Source organism: Vipera ursinii, assembly GCF_947247035.1.
Source record: "Vipera ursinii genome assembly, chromosome: 3".
NCBI lineage: Eukaryota > Metazoa > Chordata > Lepidosauria > Squamata > Viperidae > Vipera > Vipera ursinii.
The window spans coordinates 47,953,787-47,979,303 of record NC_139516.1 but is presented as its reverse complement, the minus strand read 5'-3'; the positions used below and the strand labels follow the sequence as shown (position 1 = coordinate 47,979,303).

Here is a 25,517-nt window from a genome sequence, read left to right as displayed (position 1 = left end):
ACCAAGGAATATCAGGGCTGTAAACCAGATTTGGAAAATAACAAATGAAATAAAACAATGACACAGAGCTGTTAAGAAAATTATATTTTTTTGCCCAACTGGTCATCAGAATTGGAGCTTAATTTGAGGGCATCTTTATCTTCTGCCTTCTCAGAGTGCATTCAGTGCTTGAAATAACACTCTAGTCATCAAAGGTTATTAAACTGTTCTCTCAAAATTATGCAGAATCTCCAAATATCCAAAAGTAGGTCACCTATTTTCATAATAGAAAAGATGCAGGAATCAGTTGAGCAAAAGTAAGTTAATGGAGAGAGCTAAAGGGTTCTATTTTCTCTCCCAGTAATAGTTGCAACAGATAATTTCAGGAACTCTCCTCTGACTAAAAACCCTATGCTTCATTTTATTTATGTATTCATATAATGATCAACAGGAATAAATATGCAGAAGGTTTGCAAAGCTGAATGTCTCATCTTGTGCATGATAACATGCAAAATAAAGTATTGGGACTATGATGAAGTTGAGATTCCTATTTAAAATGTAGTTCATCTTAAATGCAGGATATAAAAATATAAATAGGTTTTGAGTGAGATTGGAAATATTTGTCCTGTCAATTGCCCAAAATAAAATATTCTAATAATACAGGTAAAACTTGTTTGCCACGGGTTCCAAGGCTGAAGTTTAATCCACATTATTTTTTCTAGTCTAGTAAGTGACTATTATCTGAAAATAAAGGTTTTTTCCCCTCTCTTGAATTTTGTCAGCATCTTAAGAGGAGTATTGTCTACTAATTTCTAGATTACATAGTTCAAAGGAAACCAGTTGCACAATAAAGAGGTTTATGCAATTATAGAATGTAGATAGCAACCATGCAAGCTCATTGGGTGACTCTGAGTCAGTACTTCTGTTTCAGCCCAATGTACCACACAAGACCATTGTTGTAGAATAAAATAGGTCTTATACTACGCTTAGATGTAAATGCATATCAAATTCTTTAAAAAGTAAATATAACATTTTACCCCCCCAAAACAACCTTCAGTTTAAAGCATACATTTAAAATATTTTCCTCTTCCCATATGTGCAATGTGTCTGTTCTCTTTGCAGTTACAACCTCCAAATATTAAAGTTACCCATCCTTGCTTTGATAAACTGTTGACAAAATTTAATTAAGAATGTTTAGGAATCACTGAAGTACTCCTAATAATGTCTCCAGAGCTTGTCATCAGGGAGCTTTTATTCTCCTTTGAAAGAATTGTATAGAGCTCAAGCTTTAGGAGATTAGAACAAATGCTGATGTAGATTTTTTTTTGCCCCAATTTGTTTCTGTTACATTTGAAAAAACTGTAATAGTTTGATCTGAAAAACTATAACTTGGGGCTAGCTTAAGGGATATTGGATACTTTTGTTTATTTATTTATTTAACATATGGCAAACATACAATATTAAACAATATTAATATACAATATTAAACAAAAAATAGTTTTATTTAATATCAGTGTTCGTGAACAAAAGTTGTTTAAATCTATACATAATTTCAGCCCTTAGTAGTAAAGGATGTAGTCTTTTTAGAGTGTGAAGAGGTTTATTTAATAAAAAATAAGTAATGAGGGAATGGCTATTTTAAAATTTTCCCTTGTATATCTTAAGGTAAAGGTAAAGGTTCCCCCGCACATGCGTGCTAGTCGTTTCCGACTCTAGGGGCCGGTGCTCATCTCCGTTTCAAAGCCGAAGAGCCAGCGCTTGTCCAAGGACGTCTCCGTGGTCATGTGGCCGGCATGACTAGACGCCAAAGGCACACGGAACGCTGTTACCTTCCCACCGTAGTGGTCCCTATTTTTCTACTTGCATTTTTACGTGCTTTCGAACTGCTAGGTTGGCAGAAGCTGGGACAAGTAACAGGTGCTCTGTTACGCGGCACTCAGGATTCGACCCACCAAACTGCCGACCTTCTGATCGACAAGCTCAGCGTCCTAACCCACTGAGCCACCACGTCCCTTGTATATCTTAGTGCAGCCTAATAATTGTTTTTAACTAGTAAACTTTATTTAATCTCTGTCTTACATTCCATCTTAATAATGTTACCAACTACTGACTGTGGAACCTTTTACTTTTTCTCTTTTATAGTTTCTTTGTCTTAGTCCCCATCACAACCTTCATTTTGCTTAACTTTTAAGGCTGAAAAAATGTCTAGAAAAACACATTTAAATTTTCTGACATTTTTCTTGATGCTAATATATTTTTGTATTGTACCTTTCAGTTTAAGACCATTTTTCTCCCTGATGAATAGGTATGCTCTTATCTGGACAGTTGTCTTACATCTATTTAAAAAGAAGCAATACAACATGCATGTACTCCCCCACCCCCAAATTGCTTATTGGTATTTTTTGGTATTTTTTTCTATTATACAGTATTGTGTAAAAGTCTCAATCTTTTTGAGCTTTAGCATATCTTAAGCCTTTTCACCCTGTTTCCCTTCTGCAAAAGTGGTTTCTTGATTGCTACCTTTCTGCAGAGACCATTCCTGATGAACCTTTTCAGACAGTAGAAGGGTCAACTTGGCATCCCAATAAAGCTGTCAAATTCTGACCTAGGTCTTTGCTGGACTTCCTCCAGTCTCTCAAAGAAGAAACTGAGAAAATTCTCATCAGAATTTGAAAGTTTCCTTAGCCTTCCAGTCGTATTTTTTTTTGGTCCTTGACTTCTCCTGATTCTTCAAATTTCTTTATACCAGCATGAATACCACAACCTGAATATCCAGCTTGTTTGTTGATTTCCCTTTGAGAGTGGCCTTGCTGAAGCAGAAGTATGTTTTTTATCTCTGTCAAATTCTGTGATCTTTGGAATTTTGATTAGAGTGATTTGATTGAAATTTGGTTTTATTAGCAAGCTGCCAGTGAATTACTCTCATACAACATGTGACTATACTGTATGTAATGCTGAAGAATGTCTTGCACAAACTGGTCTAATAGAACTTTTTGCACAGCAGTCATTTTGGCATGAAATAGTAGAGTACATACAGGTGTTAGCAGTAATAGTACTTAGGGTTCCATTGCATTTACATTTATGGAAGCCAGTTATCTGCTGTTGCTCTAGCATAAGGGGAGGTCACACTACATATTTGCCACTTTAGCCTATAGAAGCTGTTTTTGTTGTTTTTTGTTTTTTAATACTGCCTAAAAATTTCCTGTATTTTCTGGTTGTATTCTAATAAGGTGACTGAGACATAATTATATATGTTCATTATATCATTGTTACAACAGCAAATCTAATGTTAGCCTAAGACTTTAGCACAGTTCTCTCTCTCTCTCTCTCTCTCTCTCTCTCTCTCTCTCTCTCTCTCTGTGTGTGTGTGTGTGTGTGTGAGAGAGAGAGAGAGAGAGAGAGAGAAAAATCACCACCATCATCATTTTAGCCATTGTCTATCCACTGCAGGATGAAGGCCTCTTCCACATGTTTCCAATCAGTATAGTCCTGAGCTTTCTTTTGCCAATTGGGCCTTCAGTACTTGCTGATGTTGTCAATCCACCTTGTTTTAGGTCTATTTCATGGATGCTTTTTATCAAGTGGGATCCATTCTATGACTGCCCTGGTCCACCTGCCATTAGTTCTTCTTGCTGTGTGACCAGCCCATTTCCATTTCAATTCTTTTACTCTCTTGATGATATCGGATACTTTTGTTTGTTCTCTAATCCATGTATGGGTCTTTCTATCTTGTCTTGTAATGCCAAGCATGTCATAGCTTTTGTATTGATTGTGAGGTTAGTATCTATCCATGTTTCACCAACATATGTTAGAGCAGGTAGCACACACTGATCTAAAACTTTTCAGGCATGGGGAGAGGTTCTTGAAAATTATGCTTAGCTTGCCGAATGCCTGCCAACCACATTTAGCACACAGTTCAAATTCCTTTATTGTATCACTTTCCACTGAGATCCGTTGGCCAAGAAATATGTAGTGATCTGTTATATCTAGTTCTTCTCCAGATATATATATATATATATATATATATATTCTTTCTTTGTTGAATTTATTAAATATAACCTGGTTCTTTTTCAGATTTATTTGTAAGCCAAATGGGTGTCCTGCTTTGTGCAGCTCTTGTATGTGTTTTTGTAGCTCTTCTGGGTCTTGTGAGAAGAGAACAACACATACAAACACACATATTCTGTTATAGATGCCAGTGATGTACAATATCACCATTTTTCAATCCTATTATATCATGATTTTTCAGGTTTCAAGTTACACTGGAAGTTCAGATTATGTGCCACTCTAAACTTTTATCCCATACCTCATTCTAAAGTGCAAATCTGGACAGATACTTGTAAAGATGATTAATGTATTATACTGTAGCCCATTTATTGGCTAGTAGCTAGTATGTTGTTGTTTTTAAGTAAGATTAACTTGAAAGATCCATGTGAAAAAGTGCTGAATATTAAGTACTGTAGAGATGTGCAGTGATCTTCATTCAGAACACAAAATGTGATTTGCAGCATGTATGGCCCTGATATCATTTCTAGCATGAACATCTTACAGAAGCTGTATTTTTTTCTGGGCTTGGCTGGCTGCCCTCCACTGCTAATACGCACATTTGGTTTTAAAATGTTCTGATAATATTACATAGTACTTACCGTACATACTATCCTGAGTAATTTTGTCCACCAAATCCAGATCTTTGTGCAATCCTAATGTTCAGCACAATGGAAACCCCTGGCTATCACACATTTGTAGCTCTGGGATATAGTCATACTTTTTCAGAATAGATTAGTAGCTAATTTTCTCTGATAAGCAAGGAAATAATAGATTTGCTTAATTTTTATTTAGTCAATGTGTAATTTACCTTAATTTAAAACTTGTTATATATATTTGTAACTGAAGGTGCTTTATTTAAAGGCGGGGTAAATATGGGAGGTTGAAACTATGGTATATAATCTTGAGAGAAGTTGAAAGCTTCTCTGTAATATGTTGCTTCTTTGTTTTAACCCTAGTTTTGGGGGAGGGTGTTGTGTGGAATAAAAAAAAACAATTTACTTCCTATAAATAATTATTTCATTATTCTACTACTGTTACAGAATGATGTAAAATATTCAAACTGTTCTATTTTTGTAGCAAATATTATTATCAATTTGTTATAAAATTAGTAACTAATGATGTGCCACAAGTAGGTTAAACAGGGTTCCATATTGAGGTAATGTGTAAGGTAATTTGTTTTTCTTATAAAATAGGAACTCAATGTTAATTAATCATGGTTATAATTATTGACTTATGACTTAATATGTGTTAAACCATTAGGGCTTATTTAAAAATGTACTTAATGAAATGTTACTATAGTAGTGGCTGCAGTATTGATATGCAGAGAGAGGATACTGTGGATTGGGGTAGGGATCATTCAGGCTGTATTTACCTGAGAGAAAGCCCATTTAAACACAAAATCATTTTTAATAAATATATACAGTATAGGATATTACAATTGGAGCTGCAATTCTGCATAATCTTGTTAGAGTAAACTTTGTTTTGTTCAGTATAAATTATATATCTTTAAGATTGCTTTGTAAATTTAATTCTTGGAATACCATATTAAAATACACCTTTTTAAAGATCTTGAAATAAGATCACCTATACAAAGAAGGCAGGGATCTAATACCCTTAATAATTATAGGAAAGAGTAAATATAAAAGGGCTTTTCTACGGCTATAAAGATTGCTAAGCTAGTTATGCTTGCTTTTTTCTACATGCTTAGTAATAGTATAGAAATCCCTCTCAAGAGCATAGTTTCTTTTAAATAAGTTACATCTGCAAGAATACAAAGCTGGTATTTACACATAGAAGGAAAGCAAATATAGCTTGATTTAATAGAATAACAAAGTTGGAAGAGACCTTGGAAGACTCCTAGTCCAACCCTCCCCCTCCCCCCCTGCTCAAGCAGAAAGCCCTATACCAGGGGTCGGCAACCTCGGCTCTTTTATGACTCGTGGACTTCAACTCCCAGAATTCCTGAGCCAGCTATGCTGGCTCAGGAATTCTGGGAGTTGAAGTCCACGAGTCATAAAAGAGCCGAGGTTGCCGACCCCTGCCCTATACCATTTCAGATAAATGGTTGTCCAGTCTCTTCTTAAAAACCTCCAGGGTTGGAGCACTCACAAATTCTGGAGGCAAGCTGTTCCACCAGTTAACTGTTCTAATTGTCAAGAAATTTCTCCTTAGTTCTAGGTTGGTTCTCTCCTTGGTTAGTTTCCATCCATTGCTTCTTGTTCTGCTTTTGGTTGCTTTGAAGAATAGGTTAACTACCTCTTCTCTGTGACAGCTCTTTAGATATTGGAAGACTTCTATCTTGTCACCCCTGATCCTTCTTTTCATTAAACTAGACATGTCCAGTTTCCAAAACCGTTCTTCATATGCTTTAGCCTCCAGTCCACTAATCATTTTGTTGCTTTTCTCTGAACTCCTTCTAGAGTTTCAACATCGTTTTTTAAAATTATGGTACCCAAACTGAATGCAGTATTCCAAGTATAGCCTTACCCAGGCTTTATAAAATGGTATTTAACACTTCACATAATCTTGACTCTGTCCTTAATGCAGCCTAGGAGTGGGTTGGCTTTTTTGGCAGCTGCAGCACACTGCTTGTCCACTAGGACTCCAAGATTCTTCTTAGAGTTATTGGTATTGAGCCAGGTACCATCTACCACAGGGGTCCTGTTTGTATGTCCGTGCATGTGCGTAAAATGCTTCCCCCTCCCTTTCCCTCCGGTCCGCCAACCGAGAAAGGTTGGAGACATCTGATCCATTTGGTGCTTTTTTTGCCTAAATGTAGAACCTTACCTTTTTCCCCATTGAATTTTGTTTTGTTAGTATCAGGGCCCAGTGTTCAAGTCTGTTGAGATCCTTTTGTATCTTAAACCTATCTTCTAGAACTTTGGCTATTCCTGCCAGCTTGGTATCATCTGCAAATTTGATGAGTTCCCCTTCTATCCCCTTTTCTAAATCATTTCTAAAGGTATTGAAGAGTACTGGGCCTAAGTACCCCACTGCATGGTTATGTAGATTAAGGACTACACATTGGGTACGGTTGGTCAACCAGGTACAAATCTATTTGATGGTGAAGCTGTCCAACCGACATTTTCGTATCTTATCAAGTAATAGGCTGTGGTCTACTTTATCAAATGCCTTGCTGTAGTTCAAGTAAATTATATCTGCCACATTTTTCTGGTCCACTAATTTTATAAGATTGTCAAAGAATGCAATAAGATTTATCTGGTATGATCTGTTTTTGACAAATCCATGTTGAATTCTGATTACTACTTTGCTTGCCTCTAGGTGCTTGCAGATTCGTTGCTTGATTTTTCCAGAATCTTCTCTGGTATTGATGCCAGGTTGATAGTTTCCTGGATCCAGCTTTTTTTTTTTTTTTACTTTTTTGAACATGGGAACCACATCAGTCCTTTTCCAGTCATTTGGTAATTCCCCGCTGCTCCAGGATCTTTGAAAGATACGATTCAATGGTTTTGAGATCTCATCTGCCAGTTCCTTCAGAAAGTTGGAGTGTAATCCATCTGGTCTTGGTGATTTGAAGTCCTCTAGAGTGGATAGGTATTTTCTTACCATTTTCTTGCTTATTTTGATTTGCATTCCTAATATACATTTTTCAGTATTTTTTTTTGGTAGGTTGGCCTGTTGTTTCTTTTAGTGTAAAGACAGATGCAAAATATGACTTAAACAGTTCTGCTTTCTCCCTGCTGCTTGTCACCTTGCCATTTTCTACATTAATGAACCATTGTTTCTTTAATTTTTTTCTTGTTTTTACAGGTTGAAAGAAGCTTTTTTGTTTGTTTGTTTGTTTGTTTGTTATTTTGGACATTTGTTGCAAGCCAAAGTTCATTTTGAGCAGTAGTTTTCCTTACTTCATCTTTGCAGGTTCAAGCTATTTGCTGATATTTTGTTTTAGTTATGTGCCCCTCTCTCCATTTTTTATACTTGTCCTTTTTGTCTTTCAGTTTTTCAGAGAGTTCTTTATGTAGCCGTACTGCTTTCTTTTTCAGATCTCTTATTTTAGTTCTTCATTGGTATGTACTAGACTGGCATTTTATAATTTCACTTTTCAAAGTTTCCCAAACTTCTTGGGTTGTTTTTCCCTTGTGGATTTTCATCCATGGAATTCTTTCCAAGCTCCCTCTAGGTTTAATGAAATCAGCTCTCTTTTCAAGTTTAAAAAGTCAATAACTAACGGGCAGAATTAAAGTTCCCAGCCTAATATAAAAACATTAGAATCCATTTAAATTTATAGCAAATATTTCATTTGTCAACTTAATAAACGAATTTTTGACAGGAATACACAAATATGCTTTACTGCTTTTCTGCATGATTGCAAGAAGAAGGTCTACAGTATTATGTTGCCCAAAGTGGCATATTCCGCAGACATGTATTTGGAACTGGCAGAGCAATCCCTTTTTTGTGTTGTGATTCTAAAATACAGGCAGGCTGATATGAATAAAAATGTTTTTTCAGCCATTATGTTTCAGACTATTTGAAGCTTTAAGCCTAAAACCGGGAGGTCACTCTGCCGCACAATAGCACTCTGCACTCAAACGTGGGTTTGCTAATCTCTAACCCAGCATCCTAACCACATGAGTCAAAGTATTCCTTAACCAGCACATGAAATACAGAAACATGCTTGAAATACAGCTGGTGTAATATAATGATATAAGTACTATGCTCTCAGCAGTATAAGAACAACATATTCTCCACCAGCTGAAACTTCCAAATCATTTTCTAGAATAACGTCAAATATAGTGCATCATTATAATAATCCATTTCAGCATTGTTGGTGCATAGATAGCTAAAACAAAATCTTCCTTTGGATAGGATTACAACTGGTATACTAGTCTAATTTAGTAAGCAGTATTGCTGACTGCTACCCGAGCTTCCCCTTAATACTGAATCCAGGACAACTGCCAAGCTGCATATTTGGTCCTTCAGGGAAACTCTAAGATTAGTTGTGAGCCTTCATATACAATAATTGATTTCTTTACTCACAGTACCTCTGTTTTGTGTAGTTAAATCTGAATAACTTAATTCTTCCTTCTCCTTTTGAAAATTGCTATTGCGGTATAGGTGTTTCACAGTTGAAGAAGGTTTTCCAGTTAGAGCATGATTTAGAAATTTTATCTCTGATTTTGGAACAATTTTTATTTTATTTCATCGTTGGCAGCCATTCAGTCGTGCCCGACCCTCGGACACTGCATCAGCACTTTCTATGCCCCTCTGTCTTGTACTGCCTCTTCATAGATTTGGGTACTAGGATGGCCCCTTCTCCTTTTTCCACTCATCACTCCCAGCATGATAGACTTTTCCAGTGAGTAAGCTTTCATGACATAACCGAAGTATGACAGCCTCTTCTTTGGCAATCTTATCTTCAAGTGATATTTTTGGGAGGTTTGGTCTAGGACTTCTTCGTTTGTTATTTTTGTAGCCTTTGCAATGCATAGGCTGGCACCGGATCTCCGCTCCTTCCGTCGCGGGTTAAAGACCCATTTATTTGAACAAGCTGGCCTGGCCTGATGGGGAATCACTTAGGGTTTTAATATTTATATATATTTTTATTGTTTTTATTGTGGGCAATAATTTAATTCTTTTTTAATTTTTGTATTTTTGTAGTTTTAAGATATGCCCTGTTCACCGCCCTGAGTCCTTCGGGAGAAGGGTGGTATAAAAATTTAATAAATAATATAATAATAATAATAGTCACCACCAGCACCACAGTTCAAAGGCCTCCACCCTTCTCCTATCTGCCTTTTTCAGAATCCAAATTTCACAGCCATAAGTAGCAATTGGAAAAATTATTGTATTAAGTAATCTGCATTTAGTTATGAGACTGATGTATTTACTTTTCCAGATGTTATTCATGCCAGACATTGCAGTTCTTCCAAGGGCTATACGCCTTCTGATCTCAGGGCTGCAGCCACCAACTTGGTCAATTTTAGAACCTAGGAAGATGAATTCCTTTACTGTTTTGATAGTTTCATTGTCAGTCTGCACTTTGGCCTGTCTATTCTTTGGACTTGTCATTATCTTTGTTTCCTTGATGTTAACGTGCAGTCTAAATTTTTCACTTTCATCTTTGACTCTCAGGATTAGCCACTCCAGATCCTCCTTGCTTTCCACAAACAATGTTGTATCATCTGCATATCGGAGATTGTTGATATTCCTACCACCTATATAAACTCGAATGGTATATTCCTCCAAATGTGCATTTCTCATAACTATTTCTGTTATGTTGAATAGTATAGATGTTATCGTAGGTATTTTATTTAATTCTTATATAATAATAATTAATAATAATAATAATAATAATAATAATAATAATAATGATGATGAAGAAGAAGAAGAAGAAGAAGAAGAAGAAGAAGAAGAAGAAGAAGAAGAAGAAGAAGAAGAAGAAGGAAGAAGAAGAAGTTGGAAGGGACCTTGGAGGTCATCTAGTCCAACCCCCTGCTCAGGCAGGAAACCTTATACCATTTCAGGCAAATGGCTGTCCAGTCTTTTCTTAAAAACCTCCAGTGTTGGAGCATTCACCACCTCTGGAGGCAGGTTGTTCCACTGGTTAATTGTTCTAACTGTCAGGAAGTTTCTCCTTAGTTCTAGGTTGCTTCTCTCCTTGACTAGTTTCCATCCGTTGCTTCTTGTCCTGCTTTCAGGTGCTTTGGAGAATAGCTTGACTCCCTCTTCTTTGTGGTAGCCCCTGAGATATTGGAACACTGCTATCATGTCACCCCTCACTCTTCTCTTCGTTAAACTACACATACCCAATTCCAGCAACCGTTCCCTATATGTTTTAGCCTCCAGCCCCCTAATCACCCTTGTTGCTCTTCTCTGTACCCTTTCTAGAGTCTCGACATCTTTTTTACATCGTGGTGACCAAAACTGGATGCAGTATTCCAGGTGTGGCCTTACCAAAGCATTGTAAAGTGGTATTAGTACTTCACTTGATCTTGATTCTATCCCTCTGTTAATGCAGCCTAGCACTGTGTTGGCTTTTTTGGCAGCTGTAGCACACTGCTGGCTCATATTGAAGTGATTGTCTACTAGGACTCCGAGATCCCTCTCACAGTTACTACTATTGAGCAAGGTACCACCTATACTATACCTGTGCATTTGATTTTTCCTGCCTAAATGTAGAACCTTACTTTTTTCACCATTGAATTTCATTTTGTTAGATAGTGTCCAGTGTTCGAGTCTGTCCAGATCCTTCTGTATCTTAATCTTCTGGAGTATTGGCTATTCCTGCCAGCTTGGTGTCGTCTGCAAATTTGATGAGTTCCCCATCTATGCCTTCATCCAAATCGTTAATGAAGATATTGAAGAGCACTGGGCCCAGAACAGAGCCCTGGGGCACCCCACTACACACTTCCTTCCATGTAGATGCAGTTCCATTGAGGACCACACGCTGAGTACGGCCTGTCAGCCAGCTACGAATCCATCTGGTGGTGATGCTATCTAACCCACATTTTTCTATCTTATCAAGTAGTAGGTTGTGATCTACTTTATCAAATGCCTTACTGAAGTCCAAGTAAATTATATCTATTGGATTTATATTCTTTTATTGGATTTATATTCTACCCATCCTTCAGGAGCTTAGGGCAACGTACAAAACATTTCCTCCTTCCTTCTGTGGCTGAAAGCGGACTAGAACCTGGGTATCCCTATTGCCAGTCCAGCACTGTGTTGACTACATTATACTGCCCTTGAATTTTTGTAATTGTTTTTAATGTAGTGCTTCTAATTTTAAAATTTGTTTTCATTTTGTATTTTTGTGTTAGAAAATTGGATATTTTTTCCAAATAGGCAGGAGGGAAAGGTAAAATAAATATGTACATATCTGTTATTTCGCCTATTAACAATGTACTTCATTGCAGAATTCTAATGTGTGGAGACAACATTTCTTTGAAAACAAAAAAAGAGGGTTCAGCAACATTTATGAGGTGTCAGGTATGAAAGATATTCAGTGCTATCATATTTAATTTTATATCATTAACAGGAAAAGCTTACTAAATAAGTAGCTGTTAATTTTTAGTATAGTAAGAAAAGAAAAGAAGAAATTAAGTTTCCTCTTTCTCAGGGCTGAACATATAAACCTAGGTACTGCTGTAACTTTGTGTATTACACAGATACTGAAATTGCCGAAATAGAATAGCCCCAGGCTTCTTGTATATGTTAATTTATGAATTATTCTGCATAAAACTAAAAGCTGATTTTAAAAAGCACAGCTTTTATTGCATAAATTGAAACTGTAATTACATGAATAAATTAGAGTAAACCAATTAATATGAACAGGATTGATGACTGCAAGGCTAAGAAATCCTCATATGGTCTTAGTTATAGAATATTAACACTTTTTACTCATTCATTACTCAAAGTAGAGATGTAATAAATATATACCTTACTTTTCTGGATTTGTTGCAGCATTTGTGGCACTTTAAAAATTGGCATAAGGTCTGGCTGATTATATCTAATTCATCAAAGTAAGCTGATAAATAAAATTCCTTTTAACATTGTTTCAGCTAAAAATCTGAGTCCTGTGTGGAAAACCTTTAAGAGAGCTTCAAGCACTGCACTTAGGATTCATAAAGTATCCCAGCTTTCTTGTCCCATAATAAATATGCCATTATGCAATATGCATATGATTGCATTTGCTATAGTGCAGGGGTGTCAAACTGCCGACCCGTGGGACGGATGCGTCATGACGAAACCACGGCCACCCCATTGCTGGCAATGGGGAAAAAGCTCTGATACGTCACGCGACGTCACATGACGTTGCGAGTTTGACATGCCTGCTATAGTGGAATATGCTGCAATGCCATGTATTAAAAATCCTTACCATACAAATATATACTAGGAAGTAAGCTTTACTGAATACAGTCATATTTATGTCCTAATATGTAAGATTCAACTGTAAACTTGTTCTAGTTTTCCTGATTATTGTTATGCATAGAGTAGAAATCTGTTTTGCTCTTTTGCAGCTTCCCTCCACTTGGGATATTCCTTATGCTGATATGGTAATTTCAGAGTGGCTGTCATCATAGGCGAACAAAGGTAATAATCCCTTATTAAAGAATATAATTTAACGTTTTTAAATGTCAGTTTTGAGCTTAAGTGTATTTGCATACTGCAGACCAGATTTTGAGTAGTCAAAGCAATACATGCAGAGATTTACCTTGTAAAAGCCTTAGATACTAATACTGGATATATATTTAAAGTTTAATTGTGAAATACATTAATGATCAGTGGATGTGTATTACTCTTTTCAATCTCAAAGCAATGAATATCTGGAGTACGAGTTTAAATCTGAGTTTTCGCTAATATATTAAAATCACTACTAACTTTTGGTGCTTCATCTCTATTCTTGTACTTATTTCTATAGCAGAGGTCACCAACATTTTTATGCTGGTGGCACGGAGGGAAAAGGAGCAGCTGGGAAATTTGCACATGTGAACAGGGCCGCATACACCTGCACAGTGCTAACGGCCCTGTTCGTGCATGCAGGTCGCCGCTGCTAGCCCCACATGCATGTACATAGCCATGCAACCCACACAGTGCTAGCAGCCCTGTTTGTGCATGCATGCAGTGTGCATGTGCAAATGGGCCACACAACCCACCCATGCTAGCAGCCCCATTTGCACATGCGTGCAGGTGCTAGCCACTGCCGCTTCTAGCTCCGCACGTATGCACAAATGGGCTGCGCAACCCACACATGCTATTGGCCCCATTTGCGCATGTGTGTATGCGCTAGCCACTGCCTGCTAGCCCTGCATGCACATGCAAACTGGCCATGCAACTCGCATGTACTAGCAGTCCTGTTTGTGCAGGTGCTAGCTACTGCCGCTGCCGCTGAAGCAGTATATGCAAAATAGGTATAAAACATTAATATATGTTTTTATATATGAATTTCTGCTGAACAGCTACATGATATGTAGCTTGTTGACAGAGATTAAGTTATACTATCTATACCATCATTTAATTGGAACTATAAATGGATTTGGCTATGTATTTGAATAGATTACATAAATATATTACTTTTGATTGAACATTGTCAGGACTGGATCAGATAATCTTCCAATATTATATGTTTTCATGTATGTGTTCTGAATAATTATATATAAAAACCTTCAATAATTATATTGTGAAATTTGAGAGACTGCTAAAATCTTCTCTCTTCTTGCATAAAAAAACAGGTTACCTTTAAAAAAATATAAAATATATGAAATCAATCTGCAGTTTTAGAATTAAAATATGCTCTTTATAGAGCTAGAGTCTGCAAAACGAGTAATATAATTGTCCTGTTGCACAATTAATATTTGTAGTGTTTTAAAGGATTGGTTCCATTAAGGTTTTGCTTTTATATTTGTAGAAAAGTAAATCAGTCTTCACTATGTATTAACAAGAAGAAATCAAACACTAGTGGTGTCCTAGTCCTATTAATAACTTTGGAAATTAGGAAGCATTCAAATTTCTATAATACTTTTTGGTATATTATATTTATTTTAAACTTATAATGTTTTCCTTCTAAAATAATTTTCTGGTGTTCTGTTAATGTCAGTGTAATATTAGCAGTAGTGACATATAATATGGTAAGAAACATGAAAGATGATGCAAGGAATGTTGTTCCTCTAATAGACTTCAGATTTATGGAATACTGAAAACCAATACAACTCTGTATACTTTGCAAGAACATTTTTCCTACTGTGTAAAGGCAAAACATGCTTGAACTACTTGAAATTACATCTGCAATTTTTTAAAAAACAATTATCGCCAATATCTATTTTGCTAAGCTATTTGAGGAAAGTCATTGGATGAACAAATTTATTGGGGAATGTATCATATCTTGCAACAATTTTCTGAATGGCCACTATGAGGGTAGAAGTTAATACCATCCTTTCAATATTTTATTTTACTATTAGTCTCACTATTGTCCTGCCCATAAAAAATAAAAAACAAGAACAAATTGGATGTGTATGTAAACTCCTTGTATCAGGGGTAATGTACCACACATCTGTAGCATGTTCCCCAAAGCATATATTGCAATCAGTATGTTAGTTTTAAGACTATAAGATTCTTTTTTTTTTCTTCTGATGCAACAGATTAACGTTGTAATTTTTCCTGGCATTTACAAGTATTTTCTAAAGGAGGCTTTATGTAGGATGTGTATATGTTGAGAGCAACATTTTCCAGAGTTTAAGCAACGGGAAACTTCTTCCTAAGTCTTTTAATCTCAGTTATATTCAGAAAACAGGAAGGAACACATCACTCAGTTCTTTTTTTGCTATCCTAATTCTAATCCCGATTTTTACTTTTATCTTTAAAAATATTTTTCAAACTCTTACTTAAAAAATCTGCATGCTTAGAAAAATTCTCAGTCATAGACTGATAGAGCTGGAAAGCGTCATTTAGACATTGAATCCAACCCTCTGTTCAGTGCAGGAATCTTGATCAAAGCAGTTGTGACAGATGACTGTGCACCCTTTGTCAGAAGGCATCCAGTGGTGAGAAACCCACTTCCTCTCTGCGCATTTGGTGCCGCTATCAGACAGCTCTTACTTAAAAGGCATTTTTCTTTAATGGTTAACAAGAATATACTATCCTGTAATATAAAACTAATATTTTATATCTGTACACTGCATCCTTAAACAACAAATCTTGGTTGTCTTCTGGGTGAGATCTTTTCTTTAAATTTGTTTTCCAATTCAGAATTCTCTTTTCTTCCTATAATACATGTATTAGTCATTATAATCCTACGTTTTTTTTTCTTTGAAACTCTGTATGTATTCCATGGAAGTCTGCAAGTTGCATTTAGGAGCAGTTGCAAAATATTACCAAAACATCCAATATACTGATTTGCATTTGGGGCAGAAAGGACAGGATAAAAATATTACAGATGTCATGCTTTATTTACTCTTACTATGATACACCAGTATAACTATGCACAGTAAACTGCAACTTTAATTACAGTTTTATATTTAGCATACAACCATCATTTTATTTGTGCTTACTGAAATATCAATTTCAGTAAACAGAGTCCTTTGTACTGGCAAGAGAGTGTACTGGGATAAATGAGTAAGCAGTGATCATTTTAGTTTTCAGAGGGACAAACGATATTCCATGTCTATAGAAACATTGTATTGCAATCTTTTTTTAGTTGGTTGGAAAATGGAATAAAGTATTCATTTAGTAAACAAATCTGTTTTAACATTATATATAGACAATCCCATAGCAAAGGACTAAAGCAGGGGTGTCAAACTCAATTTCATTGAGGGCCGCATCAGCATTGCGGTTGCCCTCAAGGGGCCGGGTGGGTGTGGCCAGGGTGGGTGTGGCCTACTGGGTGGGCATGGCTAGAGTGCGTATGGCCTACTGGGTGGGCGTGGCCAGCTCTACATCGTTCGCATCAAGGGTGCCTATGGGGGCCTGGGCAGGAGTGGGACAGATCTGAGGGTCTCTGGCAGAAGGAGGGTCTCTGGGCCAGGGCCAAGGCAGTGGGGGCCGTTCCCTCACTGTTTCCAGGATGGCTTCGCGGCCCACATGAAGCCACTTCGCGGGCTGGATCCGGCCCCCGGGCCTTGTATTTGACATGTCTGGACTAAAGCACACATCTTTTGGTGACCATTTCTCCCCAATTTTGGCATTGTTTTCCAATTCAGTAGTATTAAATGCTTGGTGTTTGTGTGTGTGTGTGTGTGTGTGTGTGTGTGTCTGTCTCTGTGTGTGTATGTGTCTGTTTGTCTCTGTCTCTGTCTCTGTGTGTGTGTGTGAGAGAATGGATACACCTAATTGAAGGTAACTCAAGTTATACACCTAATTGAAGGTAACTCTTTCAAGTTATGTTTCTGGTAATTTCATGGACATGCCATTCAGTTTTCTTTGCCTATAATTTTGGAATTCCCAAGTAATCCTCAATCCGGGTAGTAACCAGGCTTAGCTTCTGAAATTGGTATGTGCTGCTATCTGCTAATTATAGATATTTTAAACTATGTCTGGGAAAGAATCTGTTACACACTCCCTTTTATTTGTAGTTTTCCTTTGAGACCTTTAGTGATGCATATTGAAGAAAGCATGATGGATGGATTTGTGGTTTTTGTTTTTGTGTACAAATAGGTAATGTGATAGATTAAAAATGTCTTTATTTAAATTCATAGTATATTTATGTATCACCAGATACTTGTATTTGACAGATTTAGATTTTATTTTTCATTCAGAAGGTCAAGGCAAGATACATTGCATTCCCTGTCTCAGTTGTCCCTAAGCAAAAAAGGTAGGTTGCACTAAGAAATAGTGACTACCTAAAAGTCATAAAGGGAATTTCTGTCAGAGGTGGACTTAAACCTGGGTCTTCCCAATCTAAGTTCAGTATCCTTTCCAGTACACTCTATTGTTTTCCCCATGGAACTAGTTTTTCTTGGTTGCAGTATTATAAGGGTATGTAAATTGTTCATGCATTTATTCACTCATCTTTGCTTTATACACTGAAAATGTTATTTTGATTGAGAGACGTGATGGTGCTGATATGGTTGGTGAAGGAAGTAAGAAATAATTGCTTTGATAATTCAGTAAGTCTTAATAATTTGTAGAAGGGCAAAAAGCTTGGTAAAGATTTGCTGCTGGATGAGATATGTGTTTAAAAAAGAAGATGGAGTAAAGCAAGGAATAGCTACCACTGGTACAATGCTGTAAGGCAGAGAGAGATACAGTAGATAAAGGTTGTTAGATTAATATAGGGATGGACAAAATTGTGTTGGTTTAGCACAGGGGTGCAAACAATATCATGTGACATATCATGATGTATCGCGACTTATCTCCGTTGCCAGCGATGGGGTGGGCGCGTTTTTGGCATGATGCATCCAGCCTGCGGGCTGGCAGTTTGACACCCCTGGTTTAGCATAAGGTTGCTGCCTCCCAATTCAAATACCCTTAGTGTTATGATAACACCCTCTGTGACTTTATACTGGATATGTATTCTAATAATATCATGAATATTTAATTGGTAGAACTGTGGGAAATAAATGTTATAGTTCTTAGGCTGTCTGTACAACCTCAGGCAAGATTTTGTGGGGACAAGGAAGATTTTTTTTTTTAGTCTTGTCAGGTCTTTTTATTTCCTGAACCACATGCCCTTTTTCTCATCTTTCCAAGTTAACCTTGTACCATTGTACCAAGCCTGGAAAATTGATAAGACTACTTCTGAGTGATCCTCCAGCTGGGAAGCCAATAGTAATGAAAGTAATGAAAAACAGAAATGAAGGCAAACCATGGACTGAAACTGTTTGAACATGGACTAGATCCTGATTAAAGACTTATGATTTGTTTCAGCAGGTGGTAGGATCTGGCTGGCTGTGGGCTCATTCCTACAATTTCCTTATCCTGGTTTGGCGATGATTCACATATTGGTTGTTCAGGACCATTCCTCACAATGGAATCTCTATCTCATTGCCAGCTTTCTTCTGTGGTAGGCTGAAGCCAAATCAGGAAGATAATATTTTTCACTAATGAAACAGTAAAACATTGTGTGTCCCATAGAGAAAACCTCACAAATGTCAGCAATCTGCAGGGTGCCCTCTACACATTCTCATTCCACATTTTCCATTGTGGGAATTGTGAAGAATGTATACTACTCATATGCCTTCCAAATCCCTTTGGTGCTCTGCTTTCTTGCAGAAGCTGATCCCAGGTTGGCTCTGGCCTTTCTCACTAGTGGGAAGGTAGAGAATACGTGCAAGTGAAATTAATGATGATAATAGCAATGGCAGCAGGCTTTAGGGCAGACAGAGAGAAGGATGGATAACCAACTTTGGTGAACAGAAGTTGCAGTAGCACGGCATGGCGTCAGCTGATGTGTCCAGTAGCGACTCTTGTACAGTAGCATTGGATTAGGCTCTCATGCTTTACTTTTCTTGGGAGGCATCAGGTGTGGCAGTGAAAGTATAGTATGCTGCTAAGAGAGTAACTGCTAGCTGCAAGAAGGGAGAAGGATGCCTAGGAGCATATCACTTTAGGAATAGAAAGGTGTTGGAAGCAAGATTTCTCACTCCCAGTGGACCCTAGTCTATATCCTAAAGATGTAGAGATAAGAAAACAAAGCTAAGATTGGTTCTTTGTGCTGGGAAAAAGCAATATGCAACATTATCTCTTGCTGCAAACATTCTTTCTTCCTAGTCCAGATGAACCAGTTACCAAATAGGAAATGTGCTTTTTTGTATGCAGGGAGTTTTATTAATTTTGCTGCATAATTGTGGCAACAGTATCAGTGTTGGGGCAAAGATATGGGAAGTGATATATGGTATTTTTTGTCCTAGGGGTAGGAAGAAAGCAAATCCATAAGGATGTGTGCATAAGCACCTTATCTGGTCTTGGAAGCTAAAGGTTGGTTAGGATATGGATGGGTTAATAAAGCAACTTGAAAGAAAACAATAGAAAATCACTTGTATATTGTTACATGTATGTGTCCAACTGATATGAAAAAAAACTTTATTAACCTACATGATAATGAAGGGAAGCATCTAATGGAATTTTTGAGCTGATAAAAAGTTTTGCATATTTGGTTCTATAAGAAGAAAGTATAGATTGAGAGCCCATTGGTTAATTTGCAGAGCCTGTTGTGATTCAGGGTCAGCCTGTGGGTTCGGCAGTTGGGTCGGACGATTCAGAGGAGGAGGGGGGGTGTTGGAGAGGTTGCGGAGGGTGTTGGAGAGCTTGCTGATAAGAGCCCTCAGCCAGGCCCCTCCCACCTGGTTACGACGCAGACCCAGCTGTGTGAACCTGACAGCATGGATGAAGATGACCCACAGCTGGCCCTGTTCAAGGATGCCCGACGCAGGAGGCAGTCAATCAGGAGTAAACAGAGGAAGGCAATGGGGCACCTCGGAAGGAGGCAGAGAGAAGCCAAGCCCTGAACTGTTTAAAAGGGGAATGCGTGGGAGGGCTGGTTTGCTGAAGGCAACCGTTTGAATAGCTCCTGTTTCATGGTTCGTGTCTTGTTTTTGCTCTGTTTGCTTTTGTGTCCATAAATTTGGCAGGCTTAGTTCCAGCCTCTTGCCTTCTTGTAAAGGGGTTGTCCCTGCCTTATCTGCAGGGCCGGTAGTAGGCTGGTACAGAACAGAGCCCTTTACAAGAAGTATCACTCATATGTCTGGTGATTTAAGTGTTGTGGTTCAGATTTAATAGATGTAAAGTTGGCCTCTGTCCAATTATAACATATTTTTGAGTAGTGTAGTCTGAATAAAGATAAGGTCTTAACTAATGTAATTAGATGGGCTCCTTCTCCTTAAAGCAGATAGAACCTTTTTTTAAAAATGCAGGTAGTCCTTGAATTACCAGATTTTCTGTCACTAATTGATGCAGTTGTAAAGAAGAAATTAATACTCTGGCTTAAAGGCAGCAAGAACATATAAAATACTTTCTCAAGTAAGTACTGCACATCCAGACAATAGGGGCTTTGGAGATTCTTTTTGTGTTTTTCTCTCTCAGATGCTTTCGAAGATGTTGTCTTTGCTGCTGTGCCTGTGGAATGGATGGATGCTTGTTTCTGCAACTCAGAATGCGTCTACCATCCCCGTGAAACTGTGGGCTTGTTTTCCAAAAGGAGAAGTATCTGAAATAAAGTTGATATGTCGCATGCATGGATTATATGCCAACAGTTCCAATCCCGGAGTGTTCCAGAGCTTGTACATATTCCATGCTGCTTCAGACTCAGTCAACTGCCATTGGAGAGATTTGGCTAATTGTACTGTCAAGGCCAGTGGAGAAATTGGACATTTTTGTTATGACATGCAAATGGACAGTTCAAGTTTTCATATTCCTGTTTCATGCCGACCTTTGCCAACACATTTGGACTCTCGCAGAACTGGAAATAGCGTAACCCAGGACAATTCATGTGACATTGCTCTAATTTCTGCTGCTTTATGGAAATACGGTGCACCATTGCATCTCAGAACTATTGTTGGATCCCAACATGATAAATTTCTTAAAAATCACTTGCAGCTATCCTTAATTTCACCTTCTGGGAAAAAAATCACCCAAATGATTGTTAATTGGGAATCACATGACTGGGAATTAAAGGGAACAGACTTAATTAGACAGGGACCACCAGATTGGGTAGTTCCAATTAAAGGAACACATTGTGATCAAAGAGCATCCTTCATTAAGTTTAAATTCTACGGTCATATTTCCATAACAGAAAAAAATAGTGAACAAGGATTGTATCAGCTAGAACTAGGCTTTCAAAATAAAACAGTTCTTCAGTTTAACCCACTGATTAAAGACCTCCTTTCGCTGCGTCATATGAAAAATCCAATTATTGGATCTCATGTATTAAAATTAGATCAGCCTGAGCAAATTGTTAGGAACCCACAGACCTCTCTGAAGGAGGTACAGATTAATTTTGAAGGTTTGAATGTATCACAGAAAGTGCCCCAGTGTTCTCCCTTTCTTGATATTAGCCACAGAGGTTGGATAGAATGGGTTAAAATGTGGGAAGGAGCATACCATAGAGAAAGAATAAAAAGGGGATTGTTGGATTGGATTGGCCCCCTGGGGGCAGGAGTTTCTTTTATAGATGCAGCCAACATAGAAGTATTAGCTAATAAGCTTTCATATTCCACAAAACAAATAGGAAAACTTACTGCCCCGTTAACCAAATCTTTCTCACAACTCACAAAACAACCACAAGCGATCAGTAAAGTGCTTCCAGTCTGGGAAACAATTTTAGAAAATGATAACATATTGATAGTCTCTGGGATTCAGTCTCTCCAAAATAATGTTTCCTTGGCTTTAGCATGTGAACAGGCCCAGGCAATCACCCAAAATGTAATCATGGATATGATTCGAGAAGCTAGGGCAGGAAAAATTCCCATGGAGGTAAGCAATTTAATTCGACCAGAACTCACACCAGGTGAAATTGCTTTAGAAGCTTGGTGGAGACTGCTAAATGCATCTTATGACTCGACTCAAAATACACTGCGATTATTCTTAATAACTGTGGAGGCCGCTCAGATTATTCCTATCTATCCAATAGTGCCCCTGGGATTCCAGATTGACAGAGACTTGGTCATGTATTCCAGAGACTCTAATAAATGGGCACACTTGAAGGATGGTGAGTGGCAAAGTGTTAACGTGCAGGGCTGTGTTAAAAAAGAGAATTTAGGCTTTGTATGTGATGATAACAGCTTAGAAGAGCACCACGAATGCTTTTCTCCTCAGCTTATAAATAACTCTCATTGTTCTTTTGATGTAGTCCAAGAAGAAATGTCTACTGTTGTATATACTGGCAAGGGCTGTATTTGTGTTAGAACTCCATGTGAATTTATAATCGTTAATAGTGTCATCATCCAGCCTATGCTGCCATATATCAATCGTTGCTTTTGCAATATTAGCATGATTGTAGGATGTGATTTCCAATTTCGAGTACCTGTTTGGACTGTGCAACATATGAAAGCCTATCCCTCTTTATATAAAGAAATATTTCCTATTTCACTTGGCCTTGGCCTTTCTACTCTTAAAAATCTGCTTTCTCACCCCTCTCTCAAGCAAGAATTATTGAAACTCAGAGATCTGGGTGAAAATGCTGCTCTTGAGATTCACCACAACAATCAGGAAATTGCCCAGATTGTAGCAAAGGTTACATCAGCTGGAGACCATGCCTGGTGGGAGGTGCTCCTGGGATGGTCACCAAGTTCAAATGGAGTACTAAATATTGCTCTACACCCTATTGTGATGATTTTAATCTTTCAAGTTGCACTGGTGATTGGCTTATTGGCATTGGTTGGATGGATGAAATGGCAAGCAAGTAGATTGCATTATCTACAGAAGCAGATAGTTTCTACCAAAACCAAAGTGTGACGGAAATACTTGCCAGGCCACCTAAATGCTCAATTGCTAAATGTCCACCACTTATAGAAAAGAATATTTGTTTGCAAGCGTTGTGTGCTAGCTTTTGTTGTTGTTAAGGAAAAGTGAGTATCTTAGTGCCCAAATCTCTTGGGTACACAAAACCAAAAATTCCTTGTATCCCAATGCAGACAGGGTTGCTATTTACAGCTTTATAATTGATAACATTATATGTGTTTCACTCACTGTTCTATTGGTAAATAGCCCAGTTAAATATTTAGTGCTCTTCTTTTCTGGAAATAGCTTGGGCATTTCTACTTTTCTATTTGTCATAGAAAACCTTGATATCCTTGGTAGAGAGATGAGTCTGCTCTCTTGAAAGCACCAAAAAAACAGTATTCCATTTCTTTTTACTTCAGATGATGCCTTAACACAGTGTGAAAAAAATGACTTAATCCTATCATTGAAGATCCTTCTTATGCATATGTTAACTCTCAATGGACACTGCCTGACAGCTTTAGCTCACTGCAGTTCATTCTCTTTTAATATCTTCCTTACTTCAGAGATATTTTGGTTGTGATTTTATCTATTACTGTTTTTAATAAAAATGTTATTTTGTTCCTGCGTCTACTTTGCTTTAATTCATGAGAATGCAAGGATGACCTATTGAATACACACAAGTGATCAATATTTAGATTCTGATTATTAAAATCGATTGGCACCTTGCTCCATTTGATTCATGAGCAGGCACAGTGAGGAAGGTAATTAACTTCTCAGCTTTCTTAGAGGTTCACAAATCTTTTGAGGCTGATAAGCAACTTTAAGGGAAATCTCAGCAATTTTTACTGACTTTATACTCACATAAAGATGATTGGCTGACTTGGGCAGTTATTTGGTTGCTTTGGCTAATTATTCTTGATGCTGCAATGAAGTTTGGTTCTGGTGATTTTTTAATAAATGGATTGAAACTTGGTCCTTTTAAAATATTAGATATCTGAGAAACTTAAGGTGAAAAACAGGTTTACATGTTTTTGATTAAAATAAAAACACTCTGGGTATATATCTCAAGCTGTGATGGAGTGGCTAGTGAAAGTACGACCGAACATTTCAGATAATAGTGACAAAATTATAACCATACACTTTAATATATCTTTAATATCTAAAATCATAAGAGTATGTCTGATTTATTTTGGCTATGTCATGCATGCAAGTTTATTGAAGAAGGCAATGATGCTAGGAATGGTTTGTGGAACAAGATGAAGGGGAAGCAAAGAATATCCTGGCTTGATAATATCGAATCTGATACAAAGTTGAACATGCAACAATTGAAAAAAGCTGTGCTTGATAGAGTAGAATGGAGACAACTTGCCTATAAAGTCACTAAGAGTCAGACACGGTTGGTTAAAACAGCAATAACTTTATCTCACTGTTGAATCAGTAATCTAGTGATTGGTCATATAATTTTAATAATATAAATCCAGATTATATCATTATATGTAAAAGTCCTAATAAAAGCAATAGTGACCAGTTTTCTCTTAAGGAAAAAAAACCATGTTCAGATAAATAGCTTCTGTGTTATCTTACTTTTTTGTACATATTTGCTAGGAGTAATTTATCCAATAAATAGCTATTCATCCAGGGTCTGTAATTCTTTCACATAGTGCAGAATTGCATGTGATAAAAAAGCTTTGTTCTTAGAATGTAAGTTTTAATTCCATAACAGTGGCCAGTGTTTTGTGAATGTAATTGGTACCATTTATCAGTAACATGCTTCTGCCGTTAAGATGTTATTTTGTGACCTGATGTCCTTGGGAAGTTTTCCAGAGGTTCTGGCTATCCCTAGCAATAATACTGGTACATAGCAGCATTTCCTGTTTTGCAAGTCTGTTCAGCCAATGTATGGGTTTCTGCCAATTAGATGCAGTCTGTCATTGGATATGATCTAGGATAGCAGTAAGACCATGGTGGCAACTATTATCATTTATAAATAGGAAAATAATGTACTTTGTGGAAAAATATGTTTTTCTTTTTAGAGATTCAAGTACACAAAGCAGATACCTATTGATAACTTCTTTTAAAATGAGTTCTGGGAATAGGTTGCTGATTGATGCTTATGTAAACACAATAGGTACAATGTACTACTTTATTTCCACTGGTGTCAGTGAAAATAGGAATACATGTCCTAGAATTGTGTTTGTTCTCTGGACGTTTAGAAACCTGACTGAGGTCACTCCATATAAGGATTCTGCCCCTAGTTTGAAAGCAGCTTCAGATCCCCGTGATCTTATAACACTGATATCGTTAAGAGCAAAATCTATTTATTTCTGGTTCAGAGACAACATATGAAAACTGCACTAAAATAAATTATTTTGTTTTTGTTTTGAGTACTTGATGCATGCTTTATATACTAATATCCTATTCTGAACATCTTTGAAACATGAATACCTCAATCACTCCATCTCCTGAAGTCAAAACAATTATTACTATCTTTTTCTTCAACTACATGTTCTATGGAGGTTTGGCTGAATTTACCAGGAAGTTAAGAAATTTGTGGATGGTTTGCAACCCCACAGAATCGATTCTGGGTTGCAGATAGTATTCTTGTCAAGTTCTCATTTCACTTTTTCAAGGCTGTTGTAATGCTCAGGAGGTGTAAT

At 37.2% G+C, this 25,517-nt stretch overlaps 1 protein-coding gene across 2 annotated transcripts in view; it reads left to right on the top strand.

Annotated features, from left to right (window-relative positions):
* PPARD (peroxisome proliferator activated receptor delta) overlaps nucleotides 1-25,517 on the top strand; it is a 49,992-nt gene that overhangs the window by 3,647 nt on the left and 20,828 nt on the right. The window contains exons 1-4 of one of the 2 annotated variants that reach the window (XM_083359286.1): nucleotides 11,062-11,116; nucleotides 11,904-11,976; nucleotides 13,008-13,080; nucleotides 20,503-23,480. In XM_083359286.1, coding sequence (XP_083215412.1) covers nucleotides 20,503-22,872 — 2,370 coding nt within the window. In that variant the 5' untranslated portion in view covers nucleotides 11,062-11,116; nucleotides 11,904-11,976; nucleotides 13,008-13,080 and the 3' untranslated portion in view covers nucleotides 22,873-23,480. Of the gene's footprint in view, nucleotides 1-7,308; nucleotides 7,582-11,061; nucleotides 11,117-11,903; nucleotides 11,977-13,007; nucleotides 13,081-20,502; nucleotides 23,481-25,517 lie in introns of those variants that run through there. The other variant, XM_083359287.1, reaches the window with a different exon arrangement.